At 45.2% G+C, this 18,326-nt stretch overlaps 1 protein-coding gene across 2 annotated transcripts in view; it reads right to left on the bottom strand.

The window, feature by feature from the left end:
• bpifcl (BPI fold containing family C, like) overlaps positions 1–18,326 on the bottom strand; it is a 35,403-nt gene extending 17,077 nt beyond the window's left edge. The window contains exons 1-7 of one of the 2 annotated variants that reach the window (XM_081368078.1): positions 18,221–18,326; positions 16,204–16,293; positions 9,641–9,801; positions 7,700–7,806; positions 1,507–1,618; positions 1,157–1,285; positions 37–189 (exon numbers count right to left, since the gene is read on the bottom strand). In XM_081368078.1, coding sequence (XP_081224204.1) covers positions 37–189; positions 1,157–1,285; positions 1,507–1,618; positions 7,700–7,796 — 491 coding nt within the window. In that variant the 5' untranslated portion in view covers positions 7,797–7,806; positions 9,641–9,801; positions 16,204–16,293; positions 18,221–18,326. Of the gene's footprint in view, positions 1–36; positions 190–1,156; positions 1,286–1,506; positions 1,619–7,699; positions 7,810–9,640; positions 9,802–16,203; positions 16,294–18,220 lie in introns of both variants that reach the window. The other variant, XM_081368077.1, reaches the window with a different exon arrangement.

The raw sequence follows: 18,326 nt of genomic DNA, 5'->3' as shown, positions 1-18,326 counted from the left end.
GGCATCATCAGTCTTTTATGCTTTGCCAATACTTACCTAGCTCCTCCATGGAACTGAACATTTACATCTCCTACATTAGCACTACATTGAACAGTGGTGATGGAGAGACGGCCAGCATCATCCGCTAACTGCAGGAGGGTGTAGATGTGGATATTGTACACAGCCAGATCAAATGAGCCGCCATCATGGCTGCAATCATAGAACAAAAGACAATCATGTGACATATCTTATAAACAATCAACTCCTTTACATTACAAATGTCTTATTTAAAACATTTTACTTTGATATGTTTAACTTGCCAGCTATCTTGAGGGATCTTTCCCATTCCTCTTTGGCAAATTACTCCAGCTCTTCCAAATTACATGACTTTCGAGCATGGACCTTAAGCTTGAGCTCCCGCCATAGATTCTTAATGGGATTTAGATCTGGGCTTTCAGGGGCCACTTGTCCCTCAACAAAATCTGGACCAACTTGGATGTGCTTTGGGTTGTTGTCTTGCTGGAAGACCCAGTGTTGATCAAATTTGGCCGTTTTGCCTGTTGATAATTTTTTTTGCAATAAAATGCAATTATTTACGAATATAGCAACGTATTGTTCCGAATCTTGGTATGTGTCATCGCAACCATGCCCTGAAGGACCCTGAGAAGCTTGGGGTCAGTGCATTACAAAAGTATTACTTTTTGCTGTAACGCAGTAATATAATGCACTTCTGATAAAATATTGGTAATATTACACACATTACAATCTCAGTAATGCACATTACAACAAAGCATTTTAAACCAAAATAATATATATTTTTAAGAATTTACCAACACTATGAGAAATTCCAGCGCCCATAGATATTGGTTTTGACTGGGTTTGTGCCAAATTTGGTGTTATTACCAGGGATTTTAAGGTATGGTGGCTGGGTGATTTTGTTTTGAAACCTTCAGAAAACCGATGTTTCTCAAAATGGACTTTGCTGACTCTATCGACTTCAAACAGGTGTAGCTCAGTAATTATTTGTCTGATTCCAACAAATCATACATCATTTTGAAGGTAGTAAGGTGTAGTAAGGTTTATAGAAAATGTTATTTATTTCAAGGTCACATCAGGTGAAACTGATTTGATTGCTGTCCCCTTCCCATTGTTTCAGATGATTCACTGGTACACTTACATTATGCCAAACTGTGTTGCCCAGTTGCCATTGATGGCTATTGTGAGTTGACTGACTTCCAAAGATACACCAGTTCCCTCTACAAACACCAGTGACGGGTCTGGCATGCTGCACTGCACAACCCGCATGCTGGAAAGACAAAAACACACCGGTTCACCATTTATGGAATATATTCATGTAGACGCAGTCATATTTTCTAAGTTAAAATAACTGTTTATTACATGTGATGAATATAAGAACTACTGACTGAATTTCATGTATTTGGGTTTGATTAAATGCATTTAGTATCTGTGAAAATTAAGAACATTTTAATTAGTTAATTTGGTTTGATTGTTTGTTAACAAACTGACTTTGATAAGACATAATGTACAGTGCCGATCTTGATGTCCACCCCACCCCGGACCTCTGGGATTTCAGTACTCTTCAGTTTGCTTTGTATTTGGACAGACAACATCTGAGACACTGAACACATGCACAGAAACAGATACAGAAACACATATCACCTCTTTAGCATCATCATAATTAAAATATACAAGATTGTATTTTAAAGGGTTATTCACCACTGGCAGTGTGAGTTTTTAATAAATGCCAGCATTGCCAGAGTCAGATCTCGAGCTGACGGCCATGCTTTCCTGGGCCGCCGCGAGCATTGGGTTAGAGTGGAACCCTCCACCCTGTCCTCAGCGTTCGCGGTTGGATGATTGTTTTTTGGGTGCAGCCGCTGATCAACGTCAGCATCCAACCCCAATACCTTTCTTCCTAGATGTGCATGAGGAGGTCTTGAGGTCCTGGAAAGCACCACTGTCTTCTGCTCGATGGCCTTCTCCGCCTTTCCTCCCCTCAACGCTGCCAATGGGTACACTGGGGTTCCCCTGGTTGAACGTTCTGTTGTGATGCAAATGTGTCCTCAGAGTGCTTCTTCTCGGGGCGACCCTAAGCACCCATCCAAAGCCTGTAGGTTTTCGTCTACTCTGGTGGCGAAGTCCTACAGAGCCGCAGGACAGGCAGCCGCCTCACTGCATGCCATGGCCATTCTGCAGGTCTACCAGGCCCAGATGCTCAAGGATATGCACGAGGGTAGGACTGACCCAGGGCTATTCGATGAGCTGCGTGCCGCCACTGACCTCGCTCGGGACCACATGCTCCCTGGGCCAGGTGATGGCCACCAACGTGGTCCAGGAGAGCTGAACCTGGCTGAACCTGGCCGATATGCGGGAAGCCGAGCGGACCCGCTTCCTCGACACCCCCATATCCCAGGCCGGCCATTTCGGTGGCATGGTTGAGGACTTCGTCCAACAGTTCTCAACCGATCAGAAGCAGACTGAGACGATCAAACACATTCTGCCACGACGGCCCGCTCCTGCCTCCACCCAGCCGTCAGCACAGAATCCTCAGGCTGCTCGCCGCCTGGGGCGCCCTCCCGTCCCTCCTGCACAGCCCCAGCAGCAGCCTCCACCTGGGCCGCGTCGTGGAGGAAGCAGCAGGAAGGCGCCCCCCTAAAGGCCAGGCTAAGCGGTGCTCCTGAGACGGGCCACACAGGGATGGCTAACAGTTCTTTACAGGAGGTGGTAGCAGGACCACTCCTTCCCCCGGTGGAGGGCCAGGGAAGAATCTTTTGTTCTCCACTCCCCGCTGCTCATCCCCGGGTGAGCGCTGGGTCGCCCGGACGATCAGGCTTGGCTATGCGATTCAGTTCGCACGGTCTCCTCCCCGCTTCAGGGGAGTCCGCTTCACTATGGTCGGTGGCAATGCCCCTATCATGAGAGCGGAGGTTGCCACCCTACTGGTGAAGGGTGCGATCGAGACTGTTCCGAAGAAATCCGGTGGGTTACGGCCATTCCTGGACCTGCGCGTCTTGAACTGTTCCCTTCACAGGCATGCTAACGGCTAAATGCATTTTCTAATGTGTGCAGCCACATGATTGTTTTGCAGCGATCGACCTGAAGGACGCCTACTTCCATGTCTCCATTCTACCTCGACTCAGACCGTTCCTATTAGGGGTGGGGGAAAAAATCGATACTGCATAGTATCGCGATATTTTCTGTGGCAATACTGTATCGATACACGGGCGCCAAGTATCGATCTTTTATTATTTAAATTACACATGAGAAAACACGCAGCATATTCATTCAGCTGCATTTCCTTTCCCTGCTCTCCCTCCGTCTCTCTGTCACTCACGCGTCTCTCTCACAAGCAATTTTTTGTCTCGCCAAAGTCTTATTTGATCGGTGAGTGTTGTACATGACTGCTGCGCTTGCGATAATGCGCATATTACTGAAAGAACGAGCAGAGAGAGCCCCGGTCGCGCGCGCGCGCACCCTCGCCGTCTTCAAACTGTCTTGCTCTCTCTCGCTCCCTCGCGCATATTAATCAAAATCAATTGAGAATTGACTCGATGGTAAAAGATCGGAAGACCGAAGTTTCACGTGCAGCATTCGGGTATTTTTCCCCTTGTGCAAAAAAAAAGAAGAAAAACTTTTACGTTGCCTTATCTTCTCTGAAAAGCGTTCCGCACATTCAGCTGACATGAAAAACACTTTCAATAAACAAAACAAAATCCAATGATGAAATGTTTTCTGTGTTGACAAATCTTGTGCGATGTCCTGACTGCCGGGATAATCACACGCGTTGTACAAGTCCGCTAATGACACGTCCGTTTCGCGAACTACTCCTTTAAACCGATTCAACCAAAACAATCTTTAAGTTTAGACTGTTTGCGGTAAATGCAGTTGGGTTGTCGAGTTCAAAACTCTAAAAAAGATATGAATCAAATAAACTTAACTTACTATAAACAATGTTATGTCATTGTTTTACTCTTACACTGAATGTTTGGATTTTGTGAAGGTGTGAATCATTTTTGATTAATATTTAGCCTAATATAATAAAGTTCTGTGTAACAGATTATTAACGCAGATTATTAACGGAGATTATTAATATTGATGTGACATGAACAAAGATGTTGACAGTTTTCCTTTGCGGACATAATTCGAAGTTGGAAAAAGGTAATAAATCGCAATATATTGCAGAATATCGCAATATGTTTAAAATCGCAATAATATCGTATCGTGACCTAAGTATCGGGATAATATCGTATCGTGGTGCCTCTGGTGATTCCCACCCCTAGTTCCTATGGTTTGCTTTCAAGGGGCGGGCATACCAGTGCGTGGTTCTCCAATTCGGGCTAGCCCTGTCTCCTCACGTCTTCACAAAGGTCGTCGAGGCAGCCCTTGTTCCTCTGCGGGAACACAGGGTTCGCATCCTGAACTATCACGATGACTGGCTGATCCTAGCTCACTCTCGAGACCAGGTTTGCGAACACAGGGACCTAGTGCACCTAGCTCGTCTGGGCCTTCGGGTCAACTGGGAGAAGAGCAAACTTTGCCCCGTGCAGAGGATCTCTTTTCTTGGTATGGAAATCAACTCGATTGCCATGTGCGCGCAGCTTACGAGCGAGCGCGCACAGTCACTGCTGACATGCCTTCGTCAATTCGAGGGCAAGAGTGCGGTTCCACTGAAACTATTTCAAAGGCTCCTGGGGCATATGGCATCCACAGCCGCAGCAACGCCGCCTAGATTGCTTCATATGAGACCAATACAGCACTGGCTTCACGATCGAGTCCCGAGGTGGGCATGGTAACACGGCACGGTCTGAGTACCAGTGACTCCGGCCTGCCATCAGACCTTTACCACGTGGACGAGCCTCAGCTTTCTACGGGGCGGAGTGCCCTTAGAACGATTTTCCAGATATGTTGTTGTATCGAAAGATGCCTCCACCACAGAGTGGGGCGCCATGTGCAATGGACATGCTGCCGCGGGCTCCTGGACAGGACCTTTGGCATGTCAATTACCTCGAGTTGCAAGCAGTACGTCTCGCCCTGCACCAATTCCATGCGTTGCTCAAGGGTCAGCACGTACTAGTCCGATCAGACAATACCGCGACAGTAGCGTACATCAACCGATAAGGTGGTCTACGCTCCCGCCGTATGTCGCAACTCGCCCGCCACCTCCTCCTATGGAGTCAGAAGCATCTGAGGTCGCTTTGAGCCATTTATATTGCGGGAGACCTAAACTGTGCAGCTGACGAGCTCTCACGGCTTCGGTCTCTCCCCAGAGAATGGAGACTCCATCTCTGGTCGGTTCAGCTGATTTGGGCTCATTTCGGGGACGCACAGGTAGACCTGTTTGCCTCCCACGACTCGTCCCACATGCAACCGGTTCTATTCCCTGACCGAGGGCGCACTCTGCATGGATGCACTGGCGCACAGCTGGCCGCGGGGCCTACGCAAGTATGAGCCTTCTTGCACAGACCCTGTGCAAGATCAGGGAGGACGAGGAGCAGGTCATTTTGGTTGCGCCACACTGGCCCACCAACCTGGTTCTCCAAACTTGTACTCTTTGCGACAGCACCTCCCTGGCCAATTCCCCTGAGGAAGGACCCTCTTTCTCAGGGACGGGGCACCCTATGGCACCCTCGTCCTGATCTCAGGAACCTCCCATATTACTCTTGGACGGGACAAGGCAGGTTTGAGTACCCTACCACCAGCGGTTGTGGATACCATCACTTCCGCTAGAGTATCGTCCATGAGACATGCCTATGCGTTGAAGTGGAACCTCTTCGTCAACTGGTGTTCTTCTCACCGAGATAACCCCCGGAGATGCCCGATCAGTGACATGCTTTCCTTCCTGCAAGATGGGTTGGAGCGAAGGCTGTCTCCCTCCACCCTGAAAGTGTATGTTGCCGCTGTCGCCGCACATCACGACGCAGTTGATGGTAAGTCCGTTGGAAAACACGACCTGATCATCAGGTTCCTGAGAGGAGTGAGGAGACTAAATCCTCCTCGCCCTCCTCTCGTTCCCTCTTGGGACCTCTCAGTGGTACTAACTGCCCTGTGGAGTGCTCCCTTTGAGCCTCTGCAATCAGTGGAGATTAAGTTCCTGTCAATGAAGACAGCGCTCCTGGTTGCACTGGCCTCCATTAAGAGGGTAGGTGACCTGCAGGCATTCTCCGTTGACGAAGCGTGCCAGGAATTCGGGCCGGCTAATTCTCCTGAGACCCCGGCCTGGATATGTGCCCAAGGCTCCCAACACTCCCTTCCGAGATCAGGTGGTGAACCTGCAAGCGCTGCCCTCAGAGGAGGCAGACCCAGCCTTGGCACTGCTCTGTCCAGTACGCGCCCTCCGTGCTTACGTAGACAGAACGCAGTGTTTCAGGACCTCAGACCAGCTCTTTGTCTGTTATGGTGGGAAGCTGAAGGGAAAGGCTCTCTCCAAGCAAAGGTTGTCTCACTGGATAGTGGACACCATTGCTTTGGCATACCAGCAGCAAGGTCGACCATGCCCCTGGAGTGTGCAATCCTCTTGGGCTCTAGCTCATGGTGCCTCGCTAACAGACATCTGCAGAGCTGCAGGCTGGGCAACACCTAACACATTCACGAGATTCTACAATCTCCAAGTGGAGCCAGTTTCTTCTCATGTACTCGCTTCAACCATCCTGTACTAGATTCTGCTCAGGTGTCTTCACTTGCTCGCCATTCCTCTCCACGGATGGGATAAGTTCGATATTCTCCTCAGGTGAGTCTGATAAGCCCTGAGTTCCTCCAGCACTGTTGATGTCAGTGCCAGAGTTATGTCACCGGCAGCTTTCGCGCTTGGCTAGGTGCCTCCATGTGCATGGTTCCCCTTCTGGGCAACCCCCACATGTGGATTTCCACTGTAAGCCTCTTTGAGCATGTGTCTTTCCCTCGGCAAGCCACCTTGCCACCCCGGGGGTTGAAATATTTCACCTGCAGGCTTGACACCCCAGAGATTCTCCATATGCAGCCCCCTCCCGGGTCATTTGTGTATTCTGTAAGTCCCGCATGCAAAACCCGCAGACGCAAGGCATTTCCATTGGCTTTCTATACGAAACCCCATTTCGTCGTCACTGACGTAACATCTCCGTTGCCTACTCAGGGAATGAGAGTTACATACATAACCGAGACGTTTTTACTGTTACTACAAATAAAGCTATTTCTGATAATGCTATGTTTGCCATTTAAAAAAAAAAGAAGTATTTTTCTGATTTCTTAATAAAAAAAGAGATTCAAACAATAAGACTAACCGTGTTGAGCTATATAATAATGATTTCTCTGGATTTAAACATTGTTGGAAACATTTGGGATAATGCAAGCACACAAGTCAACAAAATATATAAGATTATTCTAGTGGTTTTTGGATATATTAATCCAAAATTAATTAATTCATTTTATCACTGCATGTGCCAGTGGCTGATGTTTATGTCCTACTACTGCCAGCCTAGAAACATTTACGATTAACATTCACGGATGTCATCCTGTTTTGGTGACATGAAATAAGTTTTCCTCTTACTAAAAATTGAGATTTTAGAGGAAAAAGGTCATATATGAAAGGAATCAGTGGATAAATGTATAATATATTAAAGAAAACGACCACTGAGCATTTCCCTGATGACAGTAGCTATCATGTCTAACTCACAATAAAGAATGTTGTTAGATATAATTTAAGATCAATGCAGTGAAAACTTACCATCTCTGAGACCCTTCTCTGACAGAAGAGTTTTTAATGCAGGATAATCTGCATGTGTGTATGTTACTATCATCAGGAAATAAATGACCAGCTGCATCCTTCAACTCCTGCTGTGTAAGACAAAATATATTACTCATGAGATTAACCTGTCATTTAACTTTTGACATTTACAAAAAAAAGCTAAAAAAGTATCACATTTGTTACATCAATGTATTATTGCAATTACTGAATGTACATTTAGTTATAATGTTGGTGTTAATTCTCTCTCTCTCTCTCTCTCTCTCTCTCTCTCTCTCTCTCTCTCTCTCTCTCTCTCACACACACACACACACACCGTTTTTATTTATTTATTTATTTTTGGTCAAGATGAAAATCTAATTTAACCAGACATCACATCAATTGTATTATGATAAAAAAAAATCTGATGTACTTTTTTTTAATGCTTGCTGTGTATTAAACTCATTGGTGTAGTGTATTCACTTTTTAATCTTCATTCAAGTTGAAGCAGAAGCAGAAAACAAAACTTAGATGTCTTTCGACTGTATATGTGTTTGACTTTCTCTGCATCCAAACGCCTCTTTGGATGATTTGAACCGACACTGCTTTCAATGGACAATTATCAGTATGTGTGTAAATGGAGCCCTTGACCTTTGTATTACTAAAAGAGTGTTTATTTTATTTTTGCATTCCACAAATGATCTGCTTTAGCAGAAGTTTATATCAAATGTCATGATCCCTCAGTTCAGCTGCATCAGTCACTTCCTTAAATGATAGAGAACTGATACTAAGACCAAAACACATTTGCTTAGAGAACTCTGCTCAGACTCACATATAGCAGTGTTTATGAACACAGCTTACCATATTTTTATCCTAAAGCTATAACAGTTATTGCCTTTAACACTGCTAATCAATTTTAACCAAGTCAATGCATAGGCATGCATGGCAGGGGTTTGATATCTTCACTCTCTGATGATGTGAACAGTAATCTGTATCTTCACTCTCTGACGATGTGAACAGTAATCTGTATCTTCACTCTCTGATGATGTGAACAGTAATCTGTATCTTCACTCTCTGACGATGTGAACAGTAATCTGTATCTTCACTCTCTGGTGATGTGAACAGTAATCTGTATCTTCACTCTCTGGTGATGTGAACAGTAATCTGTATCTTCACTCTCTGACGATGTGAACAGTAATCTGTATCTTCACTCTCTGGTGATGTGAACAGTAATCTGTATCTTCCCTCTCTGACGATGTGAACAGTAATCTGCATCTTCACTCTCTGACGATGTGAACAGTAATCTGTATCTTCCCTCTCTGACGATGTGAACAGTAATCTGTATCTTCACTCTCTGACGATGTGAACAGTAATCTGTATCTTCACTCTCTGACGATGTAAACAGTAATCTGCATCTTCACTCTCTGGTGACGTGAACAGTAATCTGCATCTTCACTCTCTGACGATGTGAACAGTAATCTGGATCTTCACTCTCTGACGATGTGAACAGTAATCTGTATCTTCACTCTCTGACGATGTGAACAGTAATCTGTATGCTGAGCTCTGGATCCTTCAGTTTGATCTGTGTATAAAAACCCTTCATCCCTCAGAATCTTTTACAGTCTTGCAGCTTTTGAGTTGCACAGCAGAGAAGAAAGCAGCGATTTCAAATAAAGACAGCACATATATATTTATCTATTGGGAAGATGCTTTATCTGAAGTGACTAACTGTGGTTTTAAGTTTGACATTTGATAAGCTTGTATATTTCTTGCCAATCAAACTCCAGACCTTGGCATTCCATTCTACCAGTTGAGCTTCAACAAGTTTATGTTTGGTATGTTTATATTTATATCCAACATGAAAAAAAAAAGTTTGTATATGAAAAAACATTACTTAATAAACACTTTCTTATTCATATTTGATCTGAAATTGTAAGAACGTACCTCAAAACATACAGCACAGCCTGGTGTCTGAAGGGAAAGTGAGTGTTTCTGTGTGAGTGTTTCCTCAAAAGCTGCTTCAAAAGAACACCGTTCTCAAGGGAGGGGCGTGTGTTCAGTTCCTGCTCTGGGTGTCTTTCAATATTGAAGGATAATTACTAGTGCTTTCAATCAATAAAAAAAGAAAAACACATTTAATCAATCACACATATTGCTATAACTAATTGTCATCATCCTAAATTTGTAACTAGAATCGTTTAGAAAAATGTTGTCAGCTAAAGAGATGCTTTAAATGTCTCCCTGCAGCTGGAGACCGAGGTAGAAACTGTTAAAAAATTATATAAAAAAAGTCTATGTTTAGTTTTCCCTTTAATCCTTAATTTTCAACAGTGTATTCCATTTCAACAGTATTTACTCTCTCTCTAGAAAGTACTGCATTACTAATTACTTTCTAAATCCCTTATCACCCTCGACCAGTTGAACAATACAAGGATTGACTGGAAGTTGCTATTTTATTCCTTTCAAATACATAATATAAAACTGCATGATTCATTCTTGAATTGGACAAAGTATTTAAACAGAGAAGGTTACGTTAAAAACATGCATTTCAACATTAAACGTTAAATATTGATGTTGAATCCACTTTTGTTTTATAATTGTTCTGTAGTCTATACAGTATTTAATTCACTTACATTAGAACTAATAAAATGACAGAAAAAGTAATTCAATTACTGTAATTATTTACTTAGTAATGCATTACACCAACTGTAACGAATCAGTAGGCAGAGGCAGATCCATATGCAACAACGTTTATTAACAAGAATGATAAGGAACTCAGGAGTACTGGGGTAAAACTGAACAGAAGTAGAAGGCAGGCAGCGTGCAAACGGAATCGGGGACAGGCTCGTGGTCGAGGCAGGCGGCAGGGCAAACAGAGTCCTAGGACAGGCGAAAGGTCGAGGCAGGTGGCAGGCAGACAAGGTCAGGATCAGGCAATGGGTCGGGAGGCTGGCTGCAGACAATCAGAGGTAGATAGATAAGCAAAGGTCAGTAACACAGGTAGACTAGGTATTCAGAAAACGGCTTGGACATGCACACGTAGAGAGGCAATGCTTCGCAAAGAGCGCTCCGTGAATTAGGCAGATAAAGGCTGAGCAATGAGCGCTGATGCAGAACAGGTGGAAGAGATAACAGCGCAGATGATGTATACTAATAGGAAAGTATGCACTGCGCTAGTACTCGGGAGAGGGTGCTCGTGATTGAGAGGTGGGGAAATCAGGGAGACTGGACGCCGTAACAGAGCCCCCCCCCCTGCGAGCGACTCCTGGCGCGAGGATGCTGATGGCGGCGAGGTCTGCCACGAGCACGAGGTGCAGGCTTGTCAGGATTATTACAGTGGAATTCCTGAATGAGTAGTGGATCCAGAATGTCACTGGAGTTGACCCAAGACCGTTCTTCTGGACTGAAACCCTCCCAATCAACCAGATACTGTAGGTGACCCCCTCGGCGTCTCGAATCAAGTAACTCGTGAACCCGGTAGGTTTCCTCTCCCTCCACAATGATGGCTTGAGAAGATTGCTCAGTACTGGTTTGAGGAAGCTGTTCAGAAGAATCACCCCTCCTCTCCTCAGAGGGTGATACAGCAGGTTTAAGCAGTGAGACATGGAACGTGGGAGATATACGAAGATGCCTGGGAAGAGCAAGACGGAAGGACACAGGAGTTATCTGACGTAAGATCTTGTAAGGACCCATGAATCTCGGACTGAGTTTTTTGCAAGGTAGATTGAGACGCAGATTGCGAGTGGATAACCATACCCATTGACCTGGTTGATATTCAGGGTTGGGACGACGATGACGATCAGCCTGCCTTTTACCACGATTAACTGCTCGTTGAAGGTGTGTGTGAGCTAAATTCCAGGTCTCTTCACTTCGATTAAGCCAGTCATTCACAGCGGGAACGTTGGTGGGCTCACCGGACCAAGGGAACAGGGGTGGTTGAAAACCGAGGACACACTGGAAAGGAGTTAAGCCTGTGGATTGTTTCTGGATGGAATTTTGAGCGTATTCAGCCCACATCAGGTACCGGCTCCAGTCCTTCTGATGGAGTTGACAATAGGATCGGAGGAAACGGGGGATCTCTTGGTTGAGACGTTCGACCTGTCCGTTGGCCTGTGGATGGTAGCCAGAGGTTAAACTCACGTTGACTTGGAGCATTTGAAAGAAGGCAGACCAGACACGTGATGTGAACTGGGGACCTCTGTCCGAAACGATGCCTTCGGGCAAACCATAAAACCGGAAAACCAGATTGCAAAGATGTTCAGCAGTCTGAAGGGCCGTGGGGAGTTTACGGAGGGGTATGAGGCGGCAAGCCTTGGAGAAGCGGTCGATGACAGTGAGGATAGTGTTATGACCATCTGATGGTGGTAGATCAGTAATAAAATCAATGGCGATATGGGACCAGGGTCGCTGTGGTAAGGGTAATGGTTGTAGTAAACCGGCGGGCATGAGATGGGAAGCCTTCTGAATGTTGCAGGTTTGGCACTGCTGAACGAACCGGCTTGCATCTTGGGACAGAGTGGACCACCAGAAACGATTCTGTAGAAGATGAATAGTAGCAGTGATACCTGGATGTCCGGAGCTGGGCAGGGTATGAACGTGCTTTAGCACCTTTTCACGGAGGGCTGCTGGTACATGGAGTTTTCCAGGAGGACATTCAGGAGGGATCTCGGTGTCAACGTTGGCCAGCTCGAGTTCAGTCTCGATATCCCACTGTACGGGACCGATGACTAGATCAGGACTGAGGATGGTTTCAGGATTCTTGATGGTTGTTTCAAAATCAAACTGACGAGACAGGGAATCAGCTTTGGTATTCTTGGAGCCTGGGCGGAAGGTAACTGTGAATTGGAAGCGAGAAAAGAACAAGGACCACCTGGCCTGTCGAGCATTCAGCCTTTTTGCAGTGCGAAGGTACTCCAAGTTCTTGTGATCAGTTAAGACAATGAATGGATGTGTGGAGCCCTCTAGCCAATGCCTCCACTCCTCGAAAGCAACCTTCATCGCCAGTAACTCACGATCACCCACATCGTAATTCCTTTCCGCAGAACTGAGCTTCCTAGAATAATATGCACAAGGGTACAACTTGGGAGGAGATCCCTGGCGTTGAGACAATACTGCACCCAGGCCGGTACTAGAAGCATCCACTTCGACGATAAAAGGTAACTCAGGATCAGGATGATGCAGGATGGGGGCTGAAGTAAAGGCCTTTTTGAGGTGATTGAAGGCCATAGTGGCCTCTTCACTCCAGGGGAGACGAGAAGTACCTTTACGAACCAGAGTCGTGAGAGGCGCCGCCACCGAACTGAAACCTCTGATGAAGCGGCGATAAAAGTTAGCGAACCCTAGAAAGCGCTGCAGTTCTTTCAGCGTAGTGGGTCTGGGCCATTCCACCACTGCCTTTACCTTGCGCTCATCCATAGCAACACCTCCCGGACTTATGATGTAGCCCAAGAACGAGGTGGAGGTCTGGTGAAAGTCACACTTCTCAATCTTTGCATACAGCTGGAATTGGATGAGCCTTTTGAGCACCGCTCGGACGTGCTGGACATGTTCTTCTAGGGTATTAGAGTAAATCAGGATGTCGTCGATGTAGACAATGACGTGGCGATGAAGCATGTCTCGAAAAACATCATTAATGAATGATTGAAACACAGCTGGACTGTTGGAAAGCCCAAAAGGCATAACCAGATATTCGTAGTGCCCAGTTCTCGTAGAAAAAGCCGTCTTCCACTCATCCCCTTCGCGGATACGGACCAGATTATAAGCACTTCGAAGGTCCAGCTTGGTGTAATACCTTGCTTTGCGGAGCAGTTCCAGGGCAGCTGGTACCAGGGGTAGTGGATAGCGAAACTTGACGGTGCAATCGTTGAGCGCTCTGTAATCAATACATGGACGAAGTCCACCATCCTTCTTTTGGACGAAAAAGAAGCCGGCTGATGCTGGAGACGTGGAAGGACGGATAAACCCCTTGGCGAGCTCTTCCTCGATGTATTTCTCCATAGCTTCAGTCTCGGGCTGGGACAGAGGAAAGATACGCCCCCTAGGCGGAGTAGCGTCAGGCAAGAGTTCAATGGCGCAGTCGTAAGAGCGATGAGGTGGTAATCTTGTGGCTTTATCCTTACTGAAGGCTTCAGTCAAGTCTTGGTACTCAGAGGGCAGGCGTTTAGACACGGTGTCATCAGGGGGTTCCTGAATGCTTCTTAGAATTAGTGGCTGGACAGTAGACAGGCAGTCAGAAAAACAGCTCTCACCCCAGCTGATGATTTGTCCGGAGGTCCATTGCAAAAGAGGGTCATGCTTGCGGAGCCAGGGCAACCCCAGTATGACAGGTGTGTGAGGAGCTTGTAGAATGTAAAACTGAATCAGTTCTCTGTGCAGCAGCCCAGTGCGCATGTTTAACTCCTGAGAGAGATGAGTGACACGACCGGTGCCCAGCGGTCTACCATCAACAGCCTCGACAGAAAGGGAAGAAATGCATGGAATTAGAGAAATCATATGAAGTTCAGCAAATTCTTGTGACATAAAATTCCCTGCAGCGCCTGAATCCAACAAAGCTGTAGTGGGAACGATTTTTCCATTTACATTAAACTCGATGGGAACAGTTATACATGAATTAGGATTTAAACTGTCAAGAGTTAGACTCACCGCAGCATTATCTTTGGTAGATGGTCGATGAGGACAACTCTGACGATAGTGACCAGCCCCTCCGCAGTATAAGCACAGCCTTTGTGATCGACGACGTTCCTTCTCTTTATCTGTGATATGATAAGAGTTAATTTGCATAGGCTCACTTGAATCACATGGCAGGGAATTGTGGAAACGTGACACGGAGACACTGCGAGAGGAGGGCGCGGCGCGCGCGCCCGCTCGACGTGAGCGCATCAGGTTGTCGATTTGAATGGCGAGTTGGGCGAACTGATTGAAACTCCTTCCCTCATCGCGACATGCCAGCTCCGCTTGTAACTCGTGATTAAGACCACGCCGGAAAATCACCTTAAGAGAACTGTCAGTCCAGTTAGTCTGTGCGGCAAGAGTACGAAATTCAAGTGCATACTCAGCGACTGTAGTCTGTCCTTGCGTGAGTTCCAGAAGTTGATCCTCCGCTCCTTTTCCTCCTTTGGAGTGTTCGAAAACGGCCCGGAATTCATGAAGGAATTCATCATACGAACGAAATGCTGAGCCATCCGTCCTCCAAACGGCCGTAATCCAGTCCAGTGCGCGGCCGGTAAGCAGGGAAGAGACGAAGGAAATCTTACTGGCGTCTGAAGCATGCGGTGAAGGCTGTTGGTTCAGAAACAGAGAACATTGAAGGATGAATCCCTTGCATTTACCTGGATTCCCGTCAAACTTCTCCGGTAATGCTGGTCTAAGGCTCGCGGCGGACTGAAGAGCCGAATCAGATGGGGCATTCGAAGATGGGGTACGTAGAGTTTGAATTGCTTTTACCAGTTCCTCAGTTACAGAAGTTAATCGGGAAAGCTGATGGTGATGCGTGGTCAGCTGCGAGGCTTGGGCGTTGATCGCTGCGGATAATGCAGTCATAGTTGCTGGATCCTCGTGTGGCGAAGCATTCTGTAACGAATCAGTAGGCAGAGGCAGATCCATATGCAACAACGTTTATTAACAAGAATGATAAGGAACTCAGGAGTACTGGGGTAAAACTGAACAGAAGTAGAAGGCAGGCAGCGTGCAAACGGAATCGGGGACAGGCTCGTGGTCGAGGCAGGCGGCAGGGCAAACAGAGTCCTAGGACAGGCGAAAGGTCGAGGCAGGTGGCAGGCAGACAAGGTCAGGATCAGGCAATGGGTCGGGAGGCTGGCTGCAGACAATCAGAGGTAGATAGATAAGCAAAGGTCAGTAACACAGGTAGACTAGGTATTCAGAAAACGGCTTGGACATGCACACGTAGAGAGGCAATGCTTCGCAAAGAGCGCTCCGTGAATTAGGCAGATAAAGGCTGAGCAATGAGCGCTGATGCAGAACAGGTGGAAGAGATAACAGCGCAGATGATGTATACTAATAGGAAAGTATGCACTGCGCTAGTACTCGGGAGAGGGTGCTCGTGATTGAGAGGTGGGGAAATCAGGGAGACTGGACGCCGTAACACCAACACTGATCCCAACCCAAAGCTCCCTGCTGATAAAATGATCATATTGGCATTGCCCTGTATTTTGCATCAATAAAAACCTGCAGATTAATGACAGGACATGCTATTTTGTGCATCTAAAAGATACAATCTTCAGTACACTACATGACATTTGCAATGTTTGGTAAATCAAGGCCTAAGTGTAAAATAAGGTAGATGTATGCTATTGCAATTCAGTAGTTACATTCTAGCAATGCTCTACCACATATATTATCCTAACTGCTTTTGCCAACAAGGTTTCCATCTGCAGCCAAGACTAATAGACAAAGAAGGTGGACTCATATCATAAAGTGAATATTTAGTAAATGCTTGCATAATCTCCTAAAGATTGAATTAAGTGCATATCTATTAAAGATTATCTTGCCTTCATGCTTGAACTGATTGCTGGTTCTCATGTTGTGTAACAGGTTCTTCCTCAGTCTACCAGAACGTGAACCGGCTTCATGGCATAGAGCTGTAGGGGAAATACAGGGACTTTTACAGTGGATGATGGAACCAGTTTCCCACTGTTTAGTTTTTGTTTTAGTTTTTTGTTTTGAACTGAATTAATGAGTTATCAATCTGAATTGTGTCTGAGTTATCAGTCTGAATTGAGTGTGGTGTGTCATACGAAGATCTTAAAGGGATACTTCAGGATTTAGCATTAAGCTTTGTATCAGTAGAAAACCTGTAGTATTTTCGAATTACCATGCTTTCCACCCTCATATCCCCCTGAGACGAGAGATTTATGTATTTTTTGTCTGGAAAAAAATCCTCAGATGACGCAAAAATCGTCATTTTGCGTCATCTGAGTATTTTTTGGCCAGAGGCTAAAGACTACAGCCAGTAGCAGGGGCTGTTCTGCATGTTTTCAGCCCGCCCATAGAGAGTGGGATCTCACTCACAGAATGTACACACAGTCAGCCATCTTTTTTTGGAAGCTAAGCTAGCACGCTCTTGTTCTGAGGAGAAAGCTGAGTAGTAGGGGTTATATCCTCTTTTTCCCGGACATGTCCGGCCGTCGAGATCGTCCAAAATGTCCGGGATTCGGCTTTTGCTTTCTGCAGTCGCCATTCATTGTTAACATGCACACCTTTTGTTTCAATCTAACTGAATTCATTCCGATTGGTGAATCTGAATGTAGTGTTTACATGAACGCTAAACAAGTGATCGGTTGATGTGCGTTTTAACATTGCTAAGAAAATTCCCGCTCCTCCGTGAGGAATACGAGACCGGCGCGTCTCAGTAATGACACCACCGGCCTCGCGCTTTTCCCGCGCCCCTCAGCCTCGTCCTGCTCGCCACAGTAAACATGATGAATAAATGCCGACTGTAGAACGCAAAAGCCGAATCCCGGACATTTTGGGCGATCTCGAAATCCCGGGCAGACTCGTCACGGAGACTCACTAGTAGCCTAGTCTTGTTTAACTGCGCTCTTTTACCGGTAGGCGTGGCTTGGGAGTGGCCTCGTAGGGCAGCGAAGCAAGTGCATTCTGGGAGTTGTTGTCTTTCATCCACATAAGCCAAAAATAAATTTTCTGTCTTTTTTCAGTCTAGAAAGCTCCAAATTAAAAAATACTTTCACATTTCTACTACATAAATGACCCATTTTAAATACACATTCATCTTTCCAGAGGTGAAGTGTCCCTTTAAAGTATGTTGACTGATGGGACATAGTAATAGAGAGCTTTTTAAAATGTATTTATGGGGCCTTAACTGCCTTTAGGATGTTTAGTCCAGCAGTGTTTATGGTGTTAACTTATTTGAGTTACTCAGATGTGCCCGCATTACATTTTAAATGTCTGTTTCTAGTTACCAAATTTGTCTAATATATAATGCTAAAAATAATATGTTCACCATCTCTTCTCATGAAGCTTTTTCAAAGCAAACATACAATGAGTTAAACCATAATAATGGTGTCAATGACAAAAAAGTTAAACGTCTGAAAAATGATGAAAAACTGAAAGTGAAAGAAATACAAATTTACATGAATAAAAAAGGCAGACGGTAAAACAAATAGTAACAGACTAACATTGTTTGTCAAAGGATACAAGTCATAACATGCTTTCATAATATGAGGAAGAAACTCAAACACTGTCAACATGACAAAAAAATCAAAGATTTAAAACATTCACAGTTAATCTACACAAATAGTTTCTACTTTTATTTGATTATTTTTAAAATATACATTTGAGGTGTAGTGTTTCTATGTATAGTTCATATTTAAAAAATGTAATGTTAATAATATATTTTACTGATTGCCTTGATTTTTTTACTGATGTTTTAGCTTGAATGGGTAAGGACCAAATCAATTACATGATGCTGCTTAAGACATCGATTCATGCCTTCCTTTAATCAAAAAATAAATAAAAAACCTAGACAAATAACAGTAAACAGATAACCTGTTCTCGTGAGCAGATCTTTCCTTAATCCTGATGATAAAAATAAACATGCGAGTCTTCCAGGCCTCTGCTTCCCTCACTTACTAGATAACCACAAATGTGATCT

This window comes from Scardinius erythrophthalmus (genome assembly GCF_964197995.2).
Source record: "Scardinius erythrophthalmus genome assembly, chromosome: 6".
Classification (NCBI taxonomy): domain Eukaryota; kingdom Metazoa; phylum Chordata; class Actinopteri; order Cypriniformes; family Leuciscidae; genus Scardinius; species Scardinius erythrophthalmus.
The sequence above is the reverse complement of the archived record's forward strand: the minus strand, read 5'-3'. Positions and strand labels throughout refer to the sequence as shown.